The following is a 20580-nucleotide window of genomic DNA, read 5'->3' as shown; positions in this document are numbered from 1 at the left end:
TTTAGATTAGGCAGTTTTCACAGATCGCTGTCGTTTTCCATTAGAGCATATCCATATTGACCACTTCCCTGATGATGTCTCGTCATCTCGCTCCTGCCATAACCTTATCTGTCAATGGTTTGCGCTGCCTTCAGCAGAATTTATTGGCATGCCCTGTAACACAGCAGCAGGGTTCAAAACTCAAACAGAAGCGGTGTGAGCCGAGGCATTGTCTGAGTTTTCAACGCAAAGTCAGTAAAAAACAGATGAGGCAAAGTTCAGTTTGGCTTGTTGCTTTTTCCTACAGCCAGACTTCTGACAGGTCTCTGCAGTGACGTTTCTTGTGGGTGTGTGTACGTTCGCTCTCCATGACACCGAGAACAGCAGCAGCTCGTATTCAGACAACGCGACCCCGTTGTCAGCTCTGCTCTCTTCCGCCATTAGAGGTATTTTTCCATCTATTGAACATTTGAAAGAGTGCGCCCCGATCATCTTCACGTGTCGAGATTCCCCGAAAAGACTCCGCATTCGGATCACGGCCTTTAATTATGACCTTTCATTGTAGCAAAATCTATTGCATCATAGATTTTGTTGGCAGGGGATTCAGACATTTTCACTCTGGGGAGAGCTGAGCCAGTGTAGGTTTTCTTTATTGCCGCAGGCCAGTTTTGTCTCTAAAGCTAAGCTTCCCATATCTTCAGTGGGGGAAAAGTTCAATTTCTAGCGCAGAGGCAGCCTTCGTTCAGTAGGACACACAGCTAATTTATTTTTTATCACCCTAAGATTATAGTCAAGGTGATATACCATCTCCAAGGAATCAATGATGAAAGGATTTCCTTGGCGGCGTAAAGGCAGCTGATGAAAAATATATCTTACATCTATTATGTGATTTCTTCAACTTAAATTACTGTACCTTTTTACCCAAGGAAACCGTTACTTCGATATAACTGGAATTACCCATTTTTACAGCTTAACATATTTAAACCTGTGAATGAATCAAGATTCGAGAGTTCAATTGTTCGTTCATCCATATTTCCACTTATCACAGAAAAGAGGTATCAGAGGAAAACATGAACATCTTTCCTCACTGTGAGGAAAACTAGCTAGTTTTTGGTTATCCCAAATGAAGACTCGCTTTTGACTAGCAGCTCAGAGAAAAGTTGTCAGGGTTTGTAATCAGTCATCCACACTATTGGAATTAGTAAGTAAATTATATTTAGAAAGGGACACTGTAGAGCGCAAAAATGGGTGACATAAAATATAACACTACAAGTTGCTTCCTAATCACACTACACAAAGTTAATGATAACATATCTGAGAAGTTGCAATGACTTTCACTGATTAGTTGCCTTTACAGGAGAAGCTGATTGCCCGGTAACAGTACGGCGAAATGGGATGTTATGCTCTGTCACAGATGATATTCTCATTATCTAATTGTCTCCAAGTGTAGAATATGCTCAAAATCAGACAGTGGAGAGCGGGACAAGATCATTTATGATTTTATAAATAAGACTCAAGTTACAACATAACATTTTCAAAGCTCAAAAACTTGTACTTCTCTACAATGCTATAGTGGTGGTATTGACAGTCTGTAGCATATGACTGCTAAATGACTGGACACTTTTACATTTCCTATATATATAACTGCAACCAACCATTGACATTGTATATTTCAAATTTCAATCGTTATTGCAGTAACAGTTCAGTTGCATGGTAAATTTTATTTGTTGGATGGACTATCTTATTTATATTTAATGACCTGGATGATGAGCTCACATGCAGTCATAATACTTCAGTGGTAAATATTTAGTCAGAAACAGGCCAAAAGAAAAAGACAGGCTATGTTTAGCCTTTAACATTATTGTTAGACTGCTTTTAGACTGCTGTTTAAGTAGAATCATGTAGATACGTTAAAGACTATGAAAGCAGGCGCTAAAAACATACAAAGGGTAAACAAAACAATAAAATGACTTAATTAAACATACTTTTGTCAATAAATACAAATAGAACAGTGAATAAAAAAAGGAAACTACACAACTATAAAAAATTAATAACACAGTTCAACTTAATATAGTGCACTATAATTTTTTTAAACATGTTTTGATAGACATCTATAGAAAACTGCCAAAAGGTTAAAAAAAAGAGAAATTACACTCTGGGTTGTTTTAAGTGGTAAAAATGAGCTTTTTTTGCCCTTACTCTGAGTAGCTGTTAGTTCTTCTGTTTTCTTTTTCATTAAAGTGAAGATACTAAATGTTACCCACCACTTGCAAGACACTGACTGCTCAGAAGCTCTCAACACGACCACTGACCGCTCCTTTAAATGTGCAGTTGGAGGAAGTAAGACCAGCCTGGTTCAAACACTAACAAGTACTGCGGTAAAGTCAATAAATGCATCGTTTACTGAGTTTCCGGTGGATGACTAACAGTGTGCTGGTGGTTTTTCTGCAGAATGGAGCCATACAGTTTGGACGGCGATTATTCAATATGAGGTCTGCTTTTCGTGCCAGAATTGGGGTTTTCAGAACAGCAAAGAGGGAAGGCGGGCTCACGGCTCCTTTTTAACATTCTGCTTTACAGCAGGAACCCACAATTTCTGGGTGGTGGTCGTCCAATGAGAACTTCAGAGCTGCTGCACAAAATGAAGACTGACCGATGCGCCCGATCCTTCTTACTGCTAGCTGGAAGGAACAGGCGGGAAGTAGCCAGGTGGCCACTTAGGGTTTTTTCCAGATTCGGATAATGAGTGTCGTCAAACAGAAGGCTGTCAGTTACCCTGGTGCTGCTTCGAGCAACCAAATCTTTATTTTCCACCATTTGTCTCCATTCAGGGTTATGGTATGAACTGAGACTACATGTCACAGATTTGCCTTAAAAAAATATGAAATATATTATACTTAAAGTTTAGCTTTTAATTTACTAAGAGGCTATAATGTAGAGACTGAAATGACAAAACTGTTTTGTGCAAATCTTTGTGCTATGGTTACACAGAGGTGAAATAGACAACTGAAAAAACTGAATAAAAATCAAGCTACATTTAGTTCTGATATAAATAAGATGGCAAGATTTTTTTTTTTTCCTTTTTTAATTGTTTGCAGGCTTTGTTCCAGGCTAACTAATTTCATCTAGGACAGAAGCAACAACTTCAAACATGTTTAGAAGAAAAGAGAGGCCAGTGGAGAACATACATTTTCTTAGATTTTAATTTGGGGTTCAATATTTTCTTTGGTGAACTCACTCCTTTCAGAAGATTTGGAGGAAAAAACAGAACAAAAGAAAAAAAATATTCATTTGGTGCTATGGGCGGTTGTACTCAGGAAATTTTTTGTATTGTTCACAATTTATCAACAATATTTTATAAACTTCATGTTTTCATATATAACACAAAAAAATACATTCAATAAATTGTTTAACCTTACGAAATTTTTATCCATAACAAAGCAGTTATCCAGGTGCAGTTAAAATACAGCTAAGCTAGCTGATGATGCTAAAGTTAGCATCTGACTCTAAGCTTTGTATTCATCATTCAAAATGTAAGATAATGGCCAAACCTGAACTGAAATATGTTTTACACAACTCAGACTTTTCAAAAACATCACATTTGGTTTTTTTTAACTGGGGAAAGGACAAACCAACCAGTTGACAAAGCAGTGGCACTAGCATGACTTTTGGTTCCAAAAATATACATTTCATCAACTGGTCAACCAAACACTATGAGACTTATTAAAATGATTTGTGCAGCCTTTATTCTATTTATGAGAACTAAAATGTTATTTTTGGTGCCACTTTTCACAACTGCAGCAGACTTTAAGATCACAAACCCAAACCAATTTATTCAACACAGTTTGATTTTTGAAACTTGTATACAATGAAAATCAAAAATGAGGATTAAAATCTTTTTTTGTTTGTTTTTCATGGACTTGTTTCAGTGGATCAGCTCATCTGATGAGCTGGGTGTAATCCCAATCACATTTTTGACCTCTGCTGCTCTTCTACCTCTTCCAACTTGAATTTTGTTCAAACAAAAACACCTTTGGCATTAATTTATTCCTCCAGCAGTGTGTTTTACACTCCTGTGGACAGGTGTACCAAAAACAGTGCTGCTTGAAAATAAGACTGGACATGAATAAATTCTGGGTATTTTTAACGGTTTCTGAGGCAGAACCAAGCTAATTATATTGTTTATGAGCTCTAGACATCACTGGGAACCTCATAGATGTGCATACAGAGAAGTCATGAGTCGCCACTTAATGTCTTTGCCTTTGAAGAAACAAGGCATATCTGATACAGTAAAACCTATTTAAGAGATCAGATCTTCAGCATTCCTGCTTTTTTTTATTGACTTTGCCCTTTTATTATCCAATATTAAACACGCCGACTGTGAGGCATAAAAGATACGACAGGCTTATGGGGGAGAAGCACGCAAAGGTCATTCGTTCAACTTTGAGAGGGAGATGCGTAGAAACGCTGTATCCATTCTTAATGGGTTAAGGGAGAAGGTTTTCAAGAAGCTCGGGTCAAAAATTGGTTGTAAAAGCGGGCTTTAAAGAAGGTCTGACTGGATGACAGCCGTTGCCTGTGCACCCACAGTGCTCCACAGCTGCCTTGGGGCAACAATGCTGTTTCATTTCATCTGAGTAGCTGCCTGTCTTTCACTGCTTCACTATGAGATCAGGCATCTCTCCTGACTCTGAATATTTGTTTCTGTCAAAAACTTCTGACGTCAAGGGCGACATGAAAGATGTCCGACAGCTGGTTGTGGGACACTGGAAACAGGCAAAAATATGAAAACAAAAGATTCCATCCGTCAAACTCCAAACTATTTGGGGTCAAAACTTGAACATTTTAGTTGTGTGAAAAGGACTCCAATAATTATTTTTTTTGCATTTGAAGTGTGTTTACTTGCAGACATTCCGGGCGGAGCAGAAAAGGCGCTTCGTATGTGAAATATTACTACCAGTAGCAAATAGCGGCGATTCAACAGCGAGAGCAGAACCAGCGTCTTTCACCGCCAGCTCGAAGACTTGAATTATTTTTTGGGTTATTTGTTTAGCTTTCTGACCGTGATGCTAATCCGGGTGAGTGTTGGTAGTTGTGCTGCTTTACCTGCTGTCTGGCCCCTACGGATGTCATTTTTTCTTTGCGTTGAGCCTTGATGTAGCCAAACTCCGTCAAGTGCTTGTTTTTTAAATGTCATATTAGATTCGTTGTGTTGATGCATTTTGACTTGCTTCATCCCCGAGGTAATTTTCCGCCGCAACACGCAAACTTCCCCATTCACTCAGAGCGTTAAAGTTCCACACGACAGGATTTGTTGCTGCGCGCTTGCGAAGAGTGAAGGAAAGAGATCAGATGCACATGCAGGCTGCGAAGTGAGATACAGGTGATCGTTTTGGTGATTGGCAACAAGAGACAGTGATCGGCGATCACCGATCATACACTGTTTCATGGAAATTGGCCGATTACGATCGGCGGACGATCGATCGGCACACTTCTAGTTACTAGTCTTCTGTGGATGTTGGCAGCTGCTTAAATGTGCACCACCACCTGCAGCCTATTCTCCACACACCAAGGTTGCCAAATCAGACTCTGTTGAAACCCCTATAAATCCCTCACCCTATTCATAAGCTGATGCAATCTTCTCTCTGAAGTCTCCAGAAAGCTTAAACATAAAACTTTAGCCATTCTAAGTGAAAATGTGAGGTTGTCCAAATTTATTCAACAAAGATTGCCTTTTTGTTCCATTTTACAGAACCTTTTCTTCAGTTCTGTTTGTTTATATTCTTTGAAATTCTCATTTTTATTACAATTGGTATTAAGATATCCACATATCCAAATATGCTAGAGAAAGATTGAAGTTGTTGTTAGGAATGTTAACTTTTATATCTGACTTTTCAACCTAGAAGAAGCAACGTAACTCCTTTAATTTGACTAGTCAGATGTCAAAACTGAAGTCCACTCACCCTGTGCATGCAAACAAGAAGCTGCAGAGTACTGTAGAGCCTGTTGTGGTGAAGAAGAACAGAACTGCAACACTATGAAGCACAGGAGTTTATTAGAAGTGATAGCAAACCTTTAGAAGAAGTTCAACCATCATGAAGTCAGCAGCAGTGGGCAGAGAGCCAGACTTATTCGATAGAGGTTCAGCTATCCTGCCTCTTCGTGCAATGAATTCTGCTGCTGTGTTTACTCTGAAAACAATGGAGGCAGCAGCAGCAATCACTCTCTGACTCAAAGTAACTTAAAACTGTACTTCCAATTCTGTTTCCTTTAAAAACTACTAAAGCACCCCTGCAAAGTGTTCTGTCTTGTACAGACTTCCTTGTTTTGCAGACGTTGCACTATAAGAAGCATCAAAGAGCATTTATCACACAAATAGTCTTGGGACCAGGACTTGTTTTCATTTGTCACCATTAAAGGAATGTGTCGGCCTGCTGTTCAAATGATCCAATGGATTGACAATTTTTAAAAAAAGTATTTTTACAAAATGGTTAGAAATGATGGTTAAAAAGTAGTACTTAATCTTGTTTAGATCATAATATTTATGACCGAAACTTGTTTTATTAGTTTTCCTCCCGGGTGGGTCTGGGCTGGTAGCCAGACCACAAAGTAATTCCCAAACTTAGAAGAACACAGATGGTTTTGGACAAGTGCTAAATTGATTTGTTCGCCTTAAAGAGACAAACTGTCAGCAAACTTTTTAATTAGTTTTCTTATGCAGCCAAAAAATGTTAAACTGTGGGACAATGGGGGCATTGATTTTGAGATAAATCAATTCAAGTTTACTAAATAGCACATTTCAAGAACAAGGCAGTTCAAAGTAAAACATCAGTCACCGATTATGAAGCAACCAGTAAACATTACATTTCACCAAATGCAATCATCAAGCAAATATATATTGTCCAATGTTTGACTTACTATTAATCAAAGGGAAATCTAAACAGGTGGGATTTTCGCCTTGACTTAAAGGAGCTCAGTGTTTCAGCATCTTTACAGTTTTCAAGAAGTTTGCTCCAGTTTGTTTCTCCATGTTTGGTTCTGGGGATGCAGAGTGGACCAGAAGCTGAATACTTGAGAGGTCTGGAGGTAGATTGTCTTTGGTGCCAAGCTGTTCAGTGATTTAGAAACTAACAACGACATTTTAAAGTCTGTTCTCTGAGCTCCAGTGGAAGGACTTTAGAAGTGGGCTCATGTGCTCCATCTTCCTGGTTTTAGTCAGAACGCCAGCAGCAGCGTTCTGGATCAGGCAGACCTGACTTCACACGTCTGCCTGATCAGGAATCAATGCCACACTTAAGAAAAACGCAAATTATATAAATGCAGATTATCTTCTATTGAATTAAAATATGACCCAATAATAAGTTTCATAAGGAGTCCTTGGCTGTGTTTTTATTCTTAGCGTAAGATAAACCCGTATCTTCTTCCATTAACTTTACATTAATTCACTCCAATTTGTTAGTCTAATACAAAAAAAAATAAATATTCATGTTTGTTATTCTAATGTAGCAAAAATGTGAAAAAGCTTAAGGGAACGGGTCCTTTTGGATAACATCTACACTTTACATTGTGTACATAAAAATGCAAATATTGTTACCAATGAGCACATATCTGAACAATTAGAGCCATTTCTTTCCCTGTTTGAGGCTTTGGTTGTGCTTTAACCTACACGAGTTGTGATCTGATAATTCTGCTCAACTGGCCAGCTGTGATGATATTCCCATTTTCATTACTTTGTTTTTTCCCCACCTACACTTATTTTTCCTCCCACTTGCTTCCTCAGGGGTTTGAGTGTTATTGCCGTCTCCCCCTGTCTGAGCTGTGTGGAGACGGCGTCTGCTGATATTTACCCGATTAACAGACCTCACTGCAGAGGCTTCGGCTCACGTCGCCATTTTTGTCACGATCATAAAATCTTTCAGTGCTAAGTGATTTATTCTGTGGAAATAAATGCTGAGAATTATGTTTTAGGACTGGTCTATTGTTAGTCTCCCTGATAATTGCTCATTAGTGAACCGGCTTCAGTGATGTCGTCAGTATTTCTCCAACCTACACTGCAAAAACAAACTCTTACCAAGTATTTCTGGTCTCGTTTCGAGTGCAAACATCTTAACACAACTTAAAATAAGACTAAACTTTTCAGCAAGATATAGGAGATTGTGTAAAGTTAATTCCTTAATAGTGATGAAAATTCAGTCATTACATGGGGGGGGGGGAGTTAAGTGAAATAATCTGCTAGAGGAACTAGTCAATTTTAAAAAAATATTAAATTATTGTGAAGTAAGGATTTTTATCAAGTCATCAACTAAGTGTTGATGACTTACCAAGTATCCTTGATCTACTTTATAGTGCAAACATCTTTGTACACTTGAAGAAAACTTGATAAAAGATAAAGAGTTATGATAAAAGTCCTTACTTTACAATAATTCAGTTAGTTGATGAGTTAGTTATTAGTTTTTCACATTAATATTTGTTTTGGTACATTTTCTTAGCTGTATTTTAAGTATAGTTAAAAATTAAATTATTTCAAAACTTGTGTTTTCAAGTGATCTTGATTTTGTTTTAACACTGCACAAGTCTTAACAGTTATGTTGGTGTGTAGGCTTTTAAAGAAGAAATTATACCAAAGCTAAAGAATAATAAAATATTTACTTTCAAAACATTATTACATGAAGTAAGTGGAGCAATGGCTTATTTCTGTTGGAAATCTCCTACTTCACCTCTGTTTTACAACACTCTGAGATGCGCATACACAGCACAAAAGATGTTGGAAAAATAATATTACTTAAAAAAAAAACCCCAACAACATATGAGTTTATTTCAGAAACAAAATAGCTCTACACCATTACTGTTCCTCTGCACAACAGGAAGAGACCCGGTGAGGGAAGCAGGCGAACTGAATGAGATGAGAACGTGCAGCAGGTGGTGGAATAGGAAAACTAGAGCAGTGCCAACTGAAGATTGGCAAATATCAGGAGGCGAAAACAAAGACCAGAAAAATAAATTTAAATAAAAAATAAGCATACAACATAAAAATAATTGTCACGAACTCTGATGTTAATGGTTTAGATGGATTTTTAAACATTAAATAATTAATATTTTCTTTAGAGGTGGAAATGTTCATTCATTCGTTCAAATTCACTAAAGAAATTCAGTTCAGGGTTTAAACTTCATTTATTTCTTAAAATAATAATGTACATTTTATCCCGAAAAGAAAAAAAATACACTCCAAAAACACACACTAAACATCGGATCCATTTGACACAAACCAGCTGGTTTCCACAACATTCTGAGATTATTTTATTCACAATCTGACTTGAAGAAAACATTTAAACAACTGCTTTTTATTATAATCTTATAATTTAAAAATATATTTCTTTTACTTTAATTTGTCCTTTATTGAATCCAAATGAAGGACAAATTCTAGAACCATCCGACACTTTTCTCTGGTTTAGGATTATTTTTTGTCTTCAGTAAATATTCTTTACCATGATCTCCATGTATTTTATATTCTTGCCAATAGTTTCTATTTATTTACATAAGGTATTATATAACTTGAACTTTCTATTTCCCTCCCTGCTTTCTGCTGTTTCTTATTGTGTTTGCATGCATTTTAATTGTGCTATATAAGCACACTAAAACCAGAAAACATGAAGCATATATTAAAAGAAAGTCGCAGTCTAGAGCTGTACAATGGTTTAACTAATTTAAAATGTAAATTCCTCATAAATCAGTGTGAAGTTAATTTCCATATTAATTCTGACGCTCTATAGGAGAAAAGCTGCACTATTCTAAGGCATGTTTTCAGACACCATTTAAAATTCGTCTCCGACTCACGACTAGGTCAGTTCATAACCCTGTTAAAACATCGACACCTTTGCCCATGTCCCTGAATAATAATAATAACGCCAGTGCAAAACAATGGAGCTATTAAAGCAGAGGGGGAAATAAAAGGTTAGGATATAAAAGTGTATGCAAAACAAAAACTTGATCCTCATGACTCATTCCTTCCCCTCCGCTGCAAAAGTCAATGCCTGCTGATTTGTTTGTCATGTTTATGGCTGCCTTGACAACTAATAACTTTCTGTGGGAGTTTCTCGTGGGTGGTAATCTGCACCGGCAGATCGGCTAGCCATATGTTCTTTGATTATTGAAGGTGATGTGCTAGGGCCCCCGTCAGCCTGCTGCGCTCGTCGTGCTACGTGAAGCAGACACACAGGTCAAGGCTCGCACCCGAAAGCCCGACATATGCTAATGAGCTCATCTCATAAAATATGCATGGGGCCCTCTCTCAGGACCGAACAGTGGCAGAAGCGTGATTTTGCAGGAATTATGGGAACAGTCATTTTCCATTATGTTGGAGCTAAATGAGGACTGACCTGCGGCAGAGGCGTGTCTGACCCGTGTCAAGGCGGTTCCTGCCAATTTCATGTTGGGGAACTTTGCAGATCAGTTTCTGCTCTTTAAAGGGAGTGTGGTGACAGGGAATAAATGGATCTGGTTGCACAAGATAACCTTGGAGGAGTAATCTACCTCTGAAGCCGGTGTTCCAAGTCTGTATAATTAATCAAAGACAATGATGTCAATGAGGGCTCCATTTATGAAATTAGAGAGACGCTTTCTTCCATTATTGTACAGATTCAAAGAGCTTTATGTGGAGAGGTGGATCGTTTGCTTCTTTCTTCCCACCGCTGTTCCAATCACTTGTTTCTAGAACAAATGCTTTGGTGTTGACAATGTAGTAAACGATTGGAAACGAGGCCTAACAGTCGGAAAACCAACTGTTAAAACCACACTGATAATGCAGCAGTTATTTTTCTCTATAGAAAAAGTCAGTCCAATACATACTTGATTAAATTTAACTTATTGTTATACAACACAGATTAAGAAGAATTTGTAGGCATTATTTACAATTGTCATTATTATTATTATTATTACTAATAATAGTAATAGATTTTCATGTTTTGTTATGAATTGGTTTGTAACAATTTTGTCCATGTAGTACAATTTATTTGCTGGCTGTTTTGCACAGTATAATGAACAGACACATGAATATTATAACATGGTTTTACGCAATATATTTTGTTAAATTGAAATAAGGAATCACATTAAATAAGTGTTCACTTCTTTCTACTCCTTTTCCAACAAGAAAAGTACCAAACATATGAAACCAACTTCAGCTTCCTCTAATCGGGAACAAACTGCAAAAACGCTGAAGCACTGAGTTCCTTTAAATCACTGCTAACACACCATTTACTGAGAGTTGCCTTTAATTAATAATTGGAACGTCATTAATTTTAATCTGTATTTAAACTTTTTACTACTTTCATTTATTATGCCACTGCAATGTTTTGTTTGTTTTACGTTATCATGTAAAGCACTTTGAACCGACTGTTTCCTTGATATTAAAAAAGTTTCAAAGTGTGTTACAAGACAAAACAAGGATTTAGTGACTAATGAAGATGATCTGATCTCCAGCTGCCAAAAACCAAACAGCTGTCAGATTTTTTAGAAAATTATTGAATTGTACAGGGACCTACTCTCGAAGTAACAGATTTGAAAATGTGTAGGTTTTTTTTTTTAAACATACAGTTTTGTGTCATCTGCATATAAATGAACACTATTGTTCTTAGTAAAGGAACCAAGACATACAAACAAAAGAGGGTAAATGACTCATCCTTGAGGTACACCACAACCAAATGCACCCACAGAAAACAATTACAAAAAATAGAACAAAGGGTTTGTTTAAAATATAGTTTTTTCAAATTGATAGTCAAAATTCAAATATCTATTACTATTTAGATATTATGCAATTAAACTGTCATATCAACCGAGATAGTTCAAAGCTTTCTCCTGGCCATACTTTGAAAAACTTTTTGCTTTTTATTTATTTTGTGTGATGTACGCAGGTTCCCACATCTGCATCGCCCTTTATTGTCAAGCTGCGCCCCTTAAAAGGGCGACTTCTCAGGAAAAGCAACATATCTTAGAGATCCCTGTGAGCATGCTCCTATACAGTGACATTTCAGTCAGTGCTCATGTCATTTTGATACATGCACCCTGTTGTGCATCATTCTTTGTCTTCTTCTGTTTTTTATGTTTTATTCTGCTTATGAAAAAAGTTTTCTTCTTTACCTGCAGTTTTTAGATGAAATATACCAAGACAAGCTTAAGTAGAGGAAATCATGACATGCATCAGAACCCTCTCATTAAGATGTCATTGAAAATGCTGACTTTTAGCAGTACTATGGGTGAGGAATTGCTGCAACATTGACAGGTCTGCGGCTCGGTGTGTGGTGGCCGGTAATTGACAGGGAAAATAAAGGCACCGTTTTTCCCCACAGAGACAAGTTTTCTTGCTAATTAGAGCATGTATCCATGAGAACTGCCTGGCGTAGAAGTAATCTATCACAGGGCACATAATTACAGCACTTACTTTTATGCTAGAGAGTGAAAGCACTATAATTTATCATTGAGCAGTTAAAAACTAATGCAGGTGAGCAGTGGGGGAAAAGAATATAGGCTGCTAAGTGCCACCAAGATATTGGTATTTATGAAAAGAAAGCCATTACCAATTGGTGTTTGTGAAAAGGAAGCTATTAGCACCGCATGTTATGACTGAGTGTGAGGTGAGGCAACCCTTATTCTTTATTTTAATAAGGTGTTATTAGTCTGCAGTCAGGTACAAAATTAGCCATTTTAAAACAAATTTTCTTTCTTTCAGGTAATGAGATCGAGAAGTCACTGACTGCAGACCTGAAGCACGCCGCGACTCCACGCCTCACTCATTCACAACTCATCGCCAGCAGCCGTTTCCCCCCCGTAAGTCAGTTCTCAACAAGGACTTCAACTCGAGGACCTGAACCTCACAAATCGCCAATGCTTACAAGGAACTGCCTGCTGCTGTTCCTGTGGATTCTTGTCAACGAGGGTTCTGGCTTTTCCTCACACAAACCTTCATCCCCACTGGGACGGAGCAGGAGCGGGCGAGAGCGCGCCAGGAGCTCGGTGGGCTCGACGAGGAATGGGGCGGCTGGGTTTCAGCGCGTCAAGAGGGGCTGGGTGTGGAACCAGTTCTTTGTCCTGGAGGAGTACATGGGCTCAGACCCGCAGTACGTGGGCAAGGTAAGAAAAGAAAAAAAAAGTCTTTTTGCAGCAGTAATTTATGGTGCAGGAGAAGTCATAAATCAAGCAGTAAGGAGTTGGGGAGCAATTGAATCAAGGGGTAAATGGAGGGAGCAAAGGAATGTTAGGAGATATAATGGGATAAAGGAGGGTAAAAAAGGAAAACACTAATGATAGAGAAACTATCAGGTGAGAAACATTAGAAATGGTCTAAATACATAGATTTTGATGCTAAATAAACCTAGAAATTGTGCTTTTAAGTAGGGGTGGGAGATTTCAAAATATCTTGAAAACTTTAAGTTTTCAGGATATTTTGTGGTACTGTTGTGATAAACTAAACTATTCTTTTGGTAACTTTATGGCTGTGAAGGGATGAAACAGAAATCCATACCAATTGTATTACGCTACCTTAAGACACCAGCCACATAAAAAAGTCTGATTTGTATCTCTAAACTGCACACAATCCATTTTATTGACGCTCTCATTGAACAAACAGTGGAAACAAGTAATAAAACTTACAATCTTGACAATACGGACAGTTTTGGGGGGTTTTAAATTTCATTAATTGGAATTTATTGTGACAACAAAAATCAAAGTTCTACATGATAAATAATAAAAGATGCGATAAATGTCCACCCCTACACAGCACCGTGGTAAACTCTTCTAAAGACTTGAACTTTTTCCACATTTGATTCGTAGCTTAAAAGTGGACAGTTTTCTTCTAAGATTGACTTTTGGACCTTTTAATTGCCCCTCTGGGGAAAATTTTGAACTGAACTGACCCTCAGAGGTCTGTTTGAGAACAAACGGCATCAAGAAGACAAAAAGACAGCAGTCAGGTCAGAGCAAAAGCTGCAGGGAGGTTCAAACCAGGATGTGAAATGTTGTAAAGGTTAGTTAAAGTGTTGTGCATGACCACATTTAAATAAAATTGCTTGTGATTGGAGGTCGCTTTACAGAACTTTAACCTAAAAGTTGCTGGTTTTGATATGATGAACAAGAAGAACAGAACAGCTCAAAATTGTGCCATTTAAAGGCACTCTGTTTGGAGTGAATGAAAGATTTAATCTGTAATGTTTAGAAGAAAAAACATTGCTACCTTACACATTAAACAAATGCAACAAGCTGCTTCTGTCCATTATTTAACTATTACTTTCAAGTCTTGTTCAATATAAACTGAAAACTCATACACAGTCACAGCAAACTAATATGTTAAAGCTTTTTTTAACGCATCAATTTTGTTGAACCTATCTTCCTGTTTGCAGCTTTAGATGTGAGGGGAAAAAAAAGATTTTCTGAACTTGCATAACCCTTAGTGCTTTAAAAAGAGGATTGTGATTACAAGATAGTCATTTTTTCCCCTAATTATTAAAACTTTAAAATATATTAAAAGTAGCAGCTATTTGAGAAATTTGGCCTCAAGAAAGAAAAGTTAAGAAAAGAATCCACAGAAAATTAGGAATTGTGTAAAAAGTAAAATATAGAAAAAGCTGCATACACTCTGAAGACCTAATGGACATGGTAACTAGTGAATAATTTGACGTCTGCATATAAAAAGTCAGAATACGATGAATGAAGGGGAACCAGATCCTGCCGCAGCTGTGAATTTATTTCAGTGTTAATGCGATGAACCATGAAAAGAATATTCATTCTTGTCTGGATAAATTGAATTTACAGCTAGTTACCTTGAACAACTGTAAATCTACCAAGTTATGGACATCTATTTAAACTGACAATCTGTGCCAAGAGTCTTTTAATTAAAGTAGCAGCAGAGAGGGCTCAGAGATCCTCAACTGAGGCGTTAAAATTACCAGGCATTTTTTATGGACTCTACAAAGTTGACCTTGATGGAAAAATTTAAACATAATGCTACTGGTGGGAGAAAAAACATTTAAAAAAATCCCATTTAAAGTTTCTAATAAGGGAGAAGTTCAGATCAAAATATAATTATGTGCTAGAATGGTCCACTCCAAGGCCCGGTTGGACTGGGCAATCGGGATTCGCTTTCCATTTAATCTGACTGAGCTTGAACTAGTTTGGAAAAATGTCATCTTCCAGAGGCGAACAACTGGATGAGATAAACTCCAAAAGACTTTCAGCTGTAATTGGAGTGAAAGATGGATCCATAAAGTATGAACTCCTGGGGCCTGGAGACAATTGCTTATCATGAATTTTAAACTTTTATTTTTAAAAATGGTTAGAAAAAACCCAGTTAATTTTCACGTCACAGATATAAATCATTTTATGTTGGTCTATCAAATAAAATTCCACTAAAATACGTTAATGAGAACCTATGATGCAAAATTCACAATTTACACATTTTTATACTTCCATTTGGGTTTCTTCTGCTTCTAAAAAAAAGCTCAATTGCTTTTTGGTGTCTGGTAAATAAGCAGTTTCATAATCCTCCCAGTTGTTAAGTCACAAATGGGACCTAGCAACCCAAGTGGAGCTGAAGGACGTTTGGTCAGTTGGTTTTACCACTGTCTGCGCTGTACAATGGCTGCTGGAAGAAACAAGTGTTTTGTTGTTGACTTACCATCCAGAAACAAGTTGTTGCATCCTTGTTGGTTGTGCAGGACCCTCTATTAATGCTTTTCAAATACGGTTGTATAGTTATACATCTGTTCGGAGTTATTTTCATATGCGAGTGTAAATGATGAGTTGGGGGCGTGGCCACCAGCAGGTTATTTGGATTTAAAGTGACAAGACGCCCAAAATCAGCTCATTCTGAAAGGAGCTCAGGATAGACAGAACTGAGCAGACTGAAATCTTGTTATCCAAGATTGAGTTTGTGCAAAAATGTAATGTACATGTTTTTTTATAGTCCATAGACCTATCCTGATCTGTTCAAGAAAGTACAACAGGCCACCTTTAAGGTTTTCCAGCTGTAATGTGATTAAATAGCTCTGCAAGGCACTGTTGTACAGCCTACCACTGTATCCTAAAGGTTACTGCTTCAAGTTGCCCCATTTAATTTACCCCAAGAAGCTTCACTACTGTTATCTTTTAAATCTTCTGTGGAGAAATTGTCCCTGCGTCTACGGACGAGACAAAGAAATCCATACATGCTAATGCTTCTATGCCACTGTATCCAGACGCACACGGCATCAAAGCCGAGAGAGAATCGATGGTATGGTGGAAATAACTTTAAATTATGGTACTTGCAAAGCTGTAAGAACATCATACTCATGAGCCGGGGAAGGGTGCCAAAAGCAATAAAAAGGTAGAAGAGACTGCAGCAGCCTGAACAAAATGCATCCCATCAGACCCACTTGTTTTGGTCCCCTCTAAAACCTTGGCTATCACTCTTTTTAGCAGGATTTCTTATTCACTGCTGTGGCTTAGGACATTCGTAAGCAAACTCTGTGGGGGTTTACAGCTAAAGTTGTAATTTGGCAGTCCTGGCTTACACAGGATAATAGTAAGACTGACTTATCTGCCCCAGTGCCACTGCAATCAGCCTTGACAAGCCGTGCTGTTTGTGCAAGTCTCTGAGGCTAAAGCAGAGAGAGAGGCAGAGGCTGATGTCTGTTGCACTTCTAAGTCCTTAATCCTGGACCGCTGCACTGCTTCAAAATAATTGACTGATTCTTCCACATATGACCAGCATTTGGAGATGCTCCAATCTTTGTTGGGACAGTCTTGATAAAGAGGATTTTAGCTCATAATAATTGTAGCGATAGCATGTTAAGTTCAAAACTGGCTGTCTGAATCAAGTGCCAACAGACTTTAGATAAGGTGCCAGAAATGCACCGTCAGGGACACAGAGTTATCCTTGACGCTAACAATAACAAAAGATGAGGACCGTTTCACCTACTCAGGAGTATATCTACGTTCCACATACTCTGAGAAGTTGACATTTTTAATTTCCAAGTCAGAGAGAGAAAAAATAGAATATATATGTAGATATTTCAGCATTTTTTAAAGTTTTCTTAACTCTGCAGTAACTTAAAAAAATATGTTTTTACATATTTGTTAAAACTGTCATTGTATTGTGACAGTATAGTATGAGAGATTATTTGTTAAAAAATAAAAAATAAGCACCTCTCAGTGCTACTATTGCACTCTTTAGATGACATTCTGGTCCTGGTCAAAAACCACCAATCAGAGACAGGAGGTGGGTCTTACCGCTGTCAATCGTGCTTGTGTATGCGTTGTTCAATGTGCTAATGGTGGAGAAACAACTTACAGTTACAAGAAAACTGTTTATTGGCCATCATTTTTGGCTGTGCTAACTCCAGAAATGCACACCTCACTCGCCTTAGCATTCTTGACAGCTTTGCTATTGGGAGGAAGCTGTGGCGTAGCAGAGAGCAAGGAGGAGGAGGTGATCAGCATGTACACGAGAAAACCCTGCTTCTACCTCTGAGTTAGTACAGGGAGAAGGCAGATGAGTTTGATGTTTACACATTTTATCTGACTCATTTTACGATCACAACATAGTGACAATTTTAACAAACATTTTCATACAATCTACATGCTGCAGCTGTAAATGGATAAAAAAGTAAATATTAGTGTATTGATGTAGTAAAAATACATATTACCATCTAAAAAACCCAAAACATGTCCTCATAATTTTGCGTACATATGATGATGCTTATCATATATGATGAACCAATAGCTTCAGCACTTAGGAGCTAATAAACTTGATTTATGCTATATAAAGACATTGAGGAGAAATATCTACTTGATGTAAGTTCTTAGCTGCTCATAATATCTTGACAGAATATCCATTCAGAAATGCTGAACGTTTCCTTTCAGGGATTCTAATTCGGGATTCAACCTTGAAAAGTACGAAGTTCAAAACTCAAGTTAAAAATCCAATATCTCTGCTGTTATGTACATCACTTATACTTTATTGTTTTTATCTCTAATTTAATCACAACACTGTTCAATATTTATTAATGATTTGTTGCTAGAGTGGAGACAAATGCATTACTCTATGATTTTAATCACAAATAATAGATTATAGTGGCTTAGCCCAACAGTTAGCCTCGCAATATCAAATAGATACAAACACAGAGAGACAGAGAGGTATATTTAGATTATCTCTAAAGTTAGTCTTCTAACTGAATATATTGCTAACTACAGCCTCTAAATTTAAAACAGATACTGAATATATAAAATATGTCACATTAAACAAGTTAAACAAGAGCAGCACAAATCTTTCAAGCTGCACAGAGGGAATATTTGTCCAAACAGGTAATTATTAGAAAAAATATTAATCTATAAAAATAATAAATCAGAACTAATAACAGAGCTACTTCCACCTCCTGAGCTTGGAAGAAGCAGCATTGTGTAAAATTTACTCTTTTTTTATCTTTACATTATGTTGTAATGTCATTTTCTCATTGCTTTGATTCTTTCATGCATGTTTGAGAATCTTCAATCTTTTTTCAACAATTCAACTGTGCAAAACACCTGGGTGGACCAAGCTCCGCCTTCGAGACGCAGCTCCTCCTCTTAGCTGCAGTTTCTACGCTTCTTAGCTTCCGCCTCACGCAGCAGCCCTTCCCTCCGACTCCTCCACTCAGCTCCTTCAGACTAGCCAGCAGCAATTAGTAAACACCTGGTGGATCTGCTGAGCTCATTATCTGAGCTACTTCTCAGTGAAATACTGGCAGAAATGTTGTTAAAGAGTTAATAGGAGTGATGTTGTGATTACTTCCTGAAGGCTGAATGTCAGAAAGAGTTTCAAAAAGAGATAGAGACTAAATTTCAAGATGTTAAATTACAATACATTTTTTAAAGTCCTTTTTAATATGTTGTATTTTTATAACTGTAGGTAACAGTTACTTGATTGTGCTATAGAATGGCACTATGTGGCTGGAAAATACATAATACTGGCCCTTTAAGAGACGCAGTAAATGGAAGCAGTTTATAAACATCAGGTCCATTCAGTGACCTACATGGTGTGGGGTAAGAGTGACACATTAAATTTGCTCTCCGCTCAGTGGCAGAAGTGCCTCTCTAGACCTATTGAAGTAGTAATTTCTGTATCTGACTGCAGCCTCTAAAAGGAGGGAGAAGATCAGTTGAGGAAAAAGTAGAGAGAGTTACTGAAGACTGGAGAAGCTATACTTGGAGCATTTGAGAGTCAGGGAGGGAGCTAGCTGAAGAGTCTCAGTTTATGTGTATGATGTAAGAGAAACTTTGTGGCAGATGATGATATTGCCAGAGGAGTTCATACTTCAGGGATGTGTGACTGAATCATCTGTCGACCCAGCCTCATAAGCTTGGCAACACTTTAACAATTGTGTATGCAGAAAGTATTACCCTCTGACCTGCTTTCCAGCCAGACACACACGCAGCTGTAATGATCCAAGCAACATGAGTGTATATTACACACAGTCCTCCTTACATGCCATTACGGTTCATTATTTTGAATGTTTAAATCTTTTGGCACTCAGCCTAAAGAGGATAGCTGCGGTGGAGATTGATGGGAAATTTGGGGCAAGAGAATCACATGGAGCAAAGATCCCACTGGCTGCAAGTCAAGCAGAGGGATTCAGCTGCAGAGGGCTTTTTTTTTTTTCACCCACATGTGCGCTGACCATGCAGCCATCACATGTCCACCGAAAAGATTTCCACGGTTTTTTTCTTCTTTTGTTTACTTTCCCCTGAACAAGTGCCAGACACATTTAAAAAAAAAAAAAAAAACATTTGTATGGAATCTGAATGCAGATTGATGCAACTTTAGACTTTAATTGGAACCAGTTTATATTCAGAGGGCAAATGCACAACAAAGTAACTTTACAAGTACGATGCATATCCAGAATCCAAACTACAGTGAACCTTCGGTTTTCGCAGAGGTTAGGGACCCTGACCGCGTGTGACTAGATAAAATTCACAAATACATGAGACTCTATAAAAACACCTTCAACTGCCTATTTTAGTAGATCAAAGATCAAATGTACCTTTCATATGTATTATGAAAGCATCTCATTATTTCCACTACTGGAGGGACATCTGTGTCAAGGAAAATGAATGTCAATGCCAACAATAGTGCGTCAAGTAGCATAGACGTCAGTTTTTCTAGCTTCCCAGGTGACATTTATTTTTGAATATTTTAGATATACAATATGAAAAAATATACTTTTCTCCAGGCTGAATCCGCACTGGACCCTGGAATTACCACTGTAACTTCAACCAAAGTTTTGAAATCAGGGAACATCTCTCACGTTGAAGCGATCAGAAGTCAATAGACTCTCTAAACAAGGGAGGATGCACTCCTCCTCCTGCACCAGACCAGCTCCAAAGGGTCCATAACTCTTCAACGTGCCGTCGGCTCCAGGATAGCGAGATGCATTTAGTTCGCAGTTTAAAATGAGTTTTGATTGATTTGGTTAATTCTGCAATGTTATACATGCATAAAGTTGAAAATATCTGCTCATCTGCACTAAGTACTCCAATATTTAAATTGTAATTGTCAAAATTGTGGATGGCCTTAAGATTTTTCTAATCAATATTTAAAAA

General features: G+C 37.6%; 1 protein-coding gene across 1 annotated transcript in view; it reads left to right on the top strand.

Annotated features, from left to right (window-relative positions):
• The window catches only part of LOC116712028 (cadherin-12-like), a 150310-nt gene that overhangs the window by 36647 nt on the left and 93083 nt on the right, over positions 1–20580 (top strand). The window contains exon 2 of the mRNA XM_032551693.1: positions 12701–13101. Coding sequence (XP_032407584.1) covers positions 12856–13101 — 246 coding nt within the window. The 5' untranslated portion in view covers positions 12701–12855. The remainder of the gene's footprint in view (positions 1–12700; positions 13102–20580) is intronic.

This window comes from Xiphophorus hellerii, chromosome 21 (assembly GCF_003331165.1).
Source record: "Xiphophorus hellerii strain 12219 chromosome 21, Xiphophorus_hellerii-4.1, whole genome shotgun sequence".
Taxonomy (NCBI): Eukaryota; Metazoa; Chordata; class Actinopteri; order Cyprinodontiformes; family Poeciliidae; genus Xiphophorus; species Xiphophorus hellerii.
Note: the sequence above shows the minus strand (reverse complement) of the source record. Positions and strands in the feature narration are given on the sequence as shown.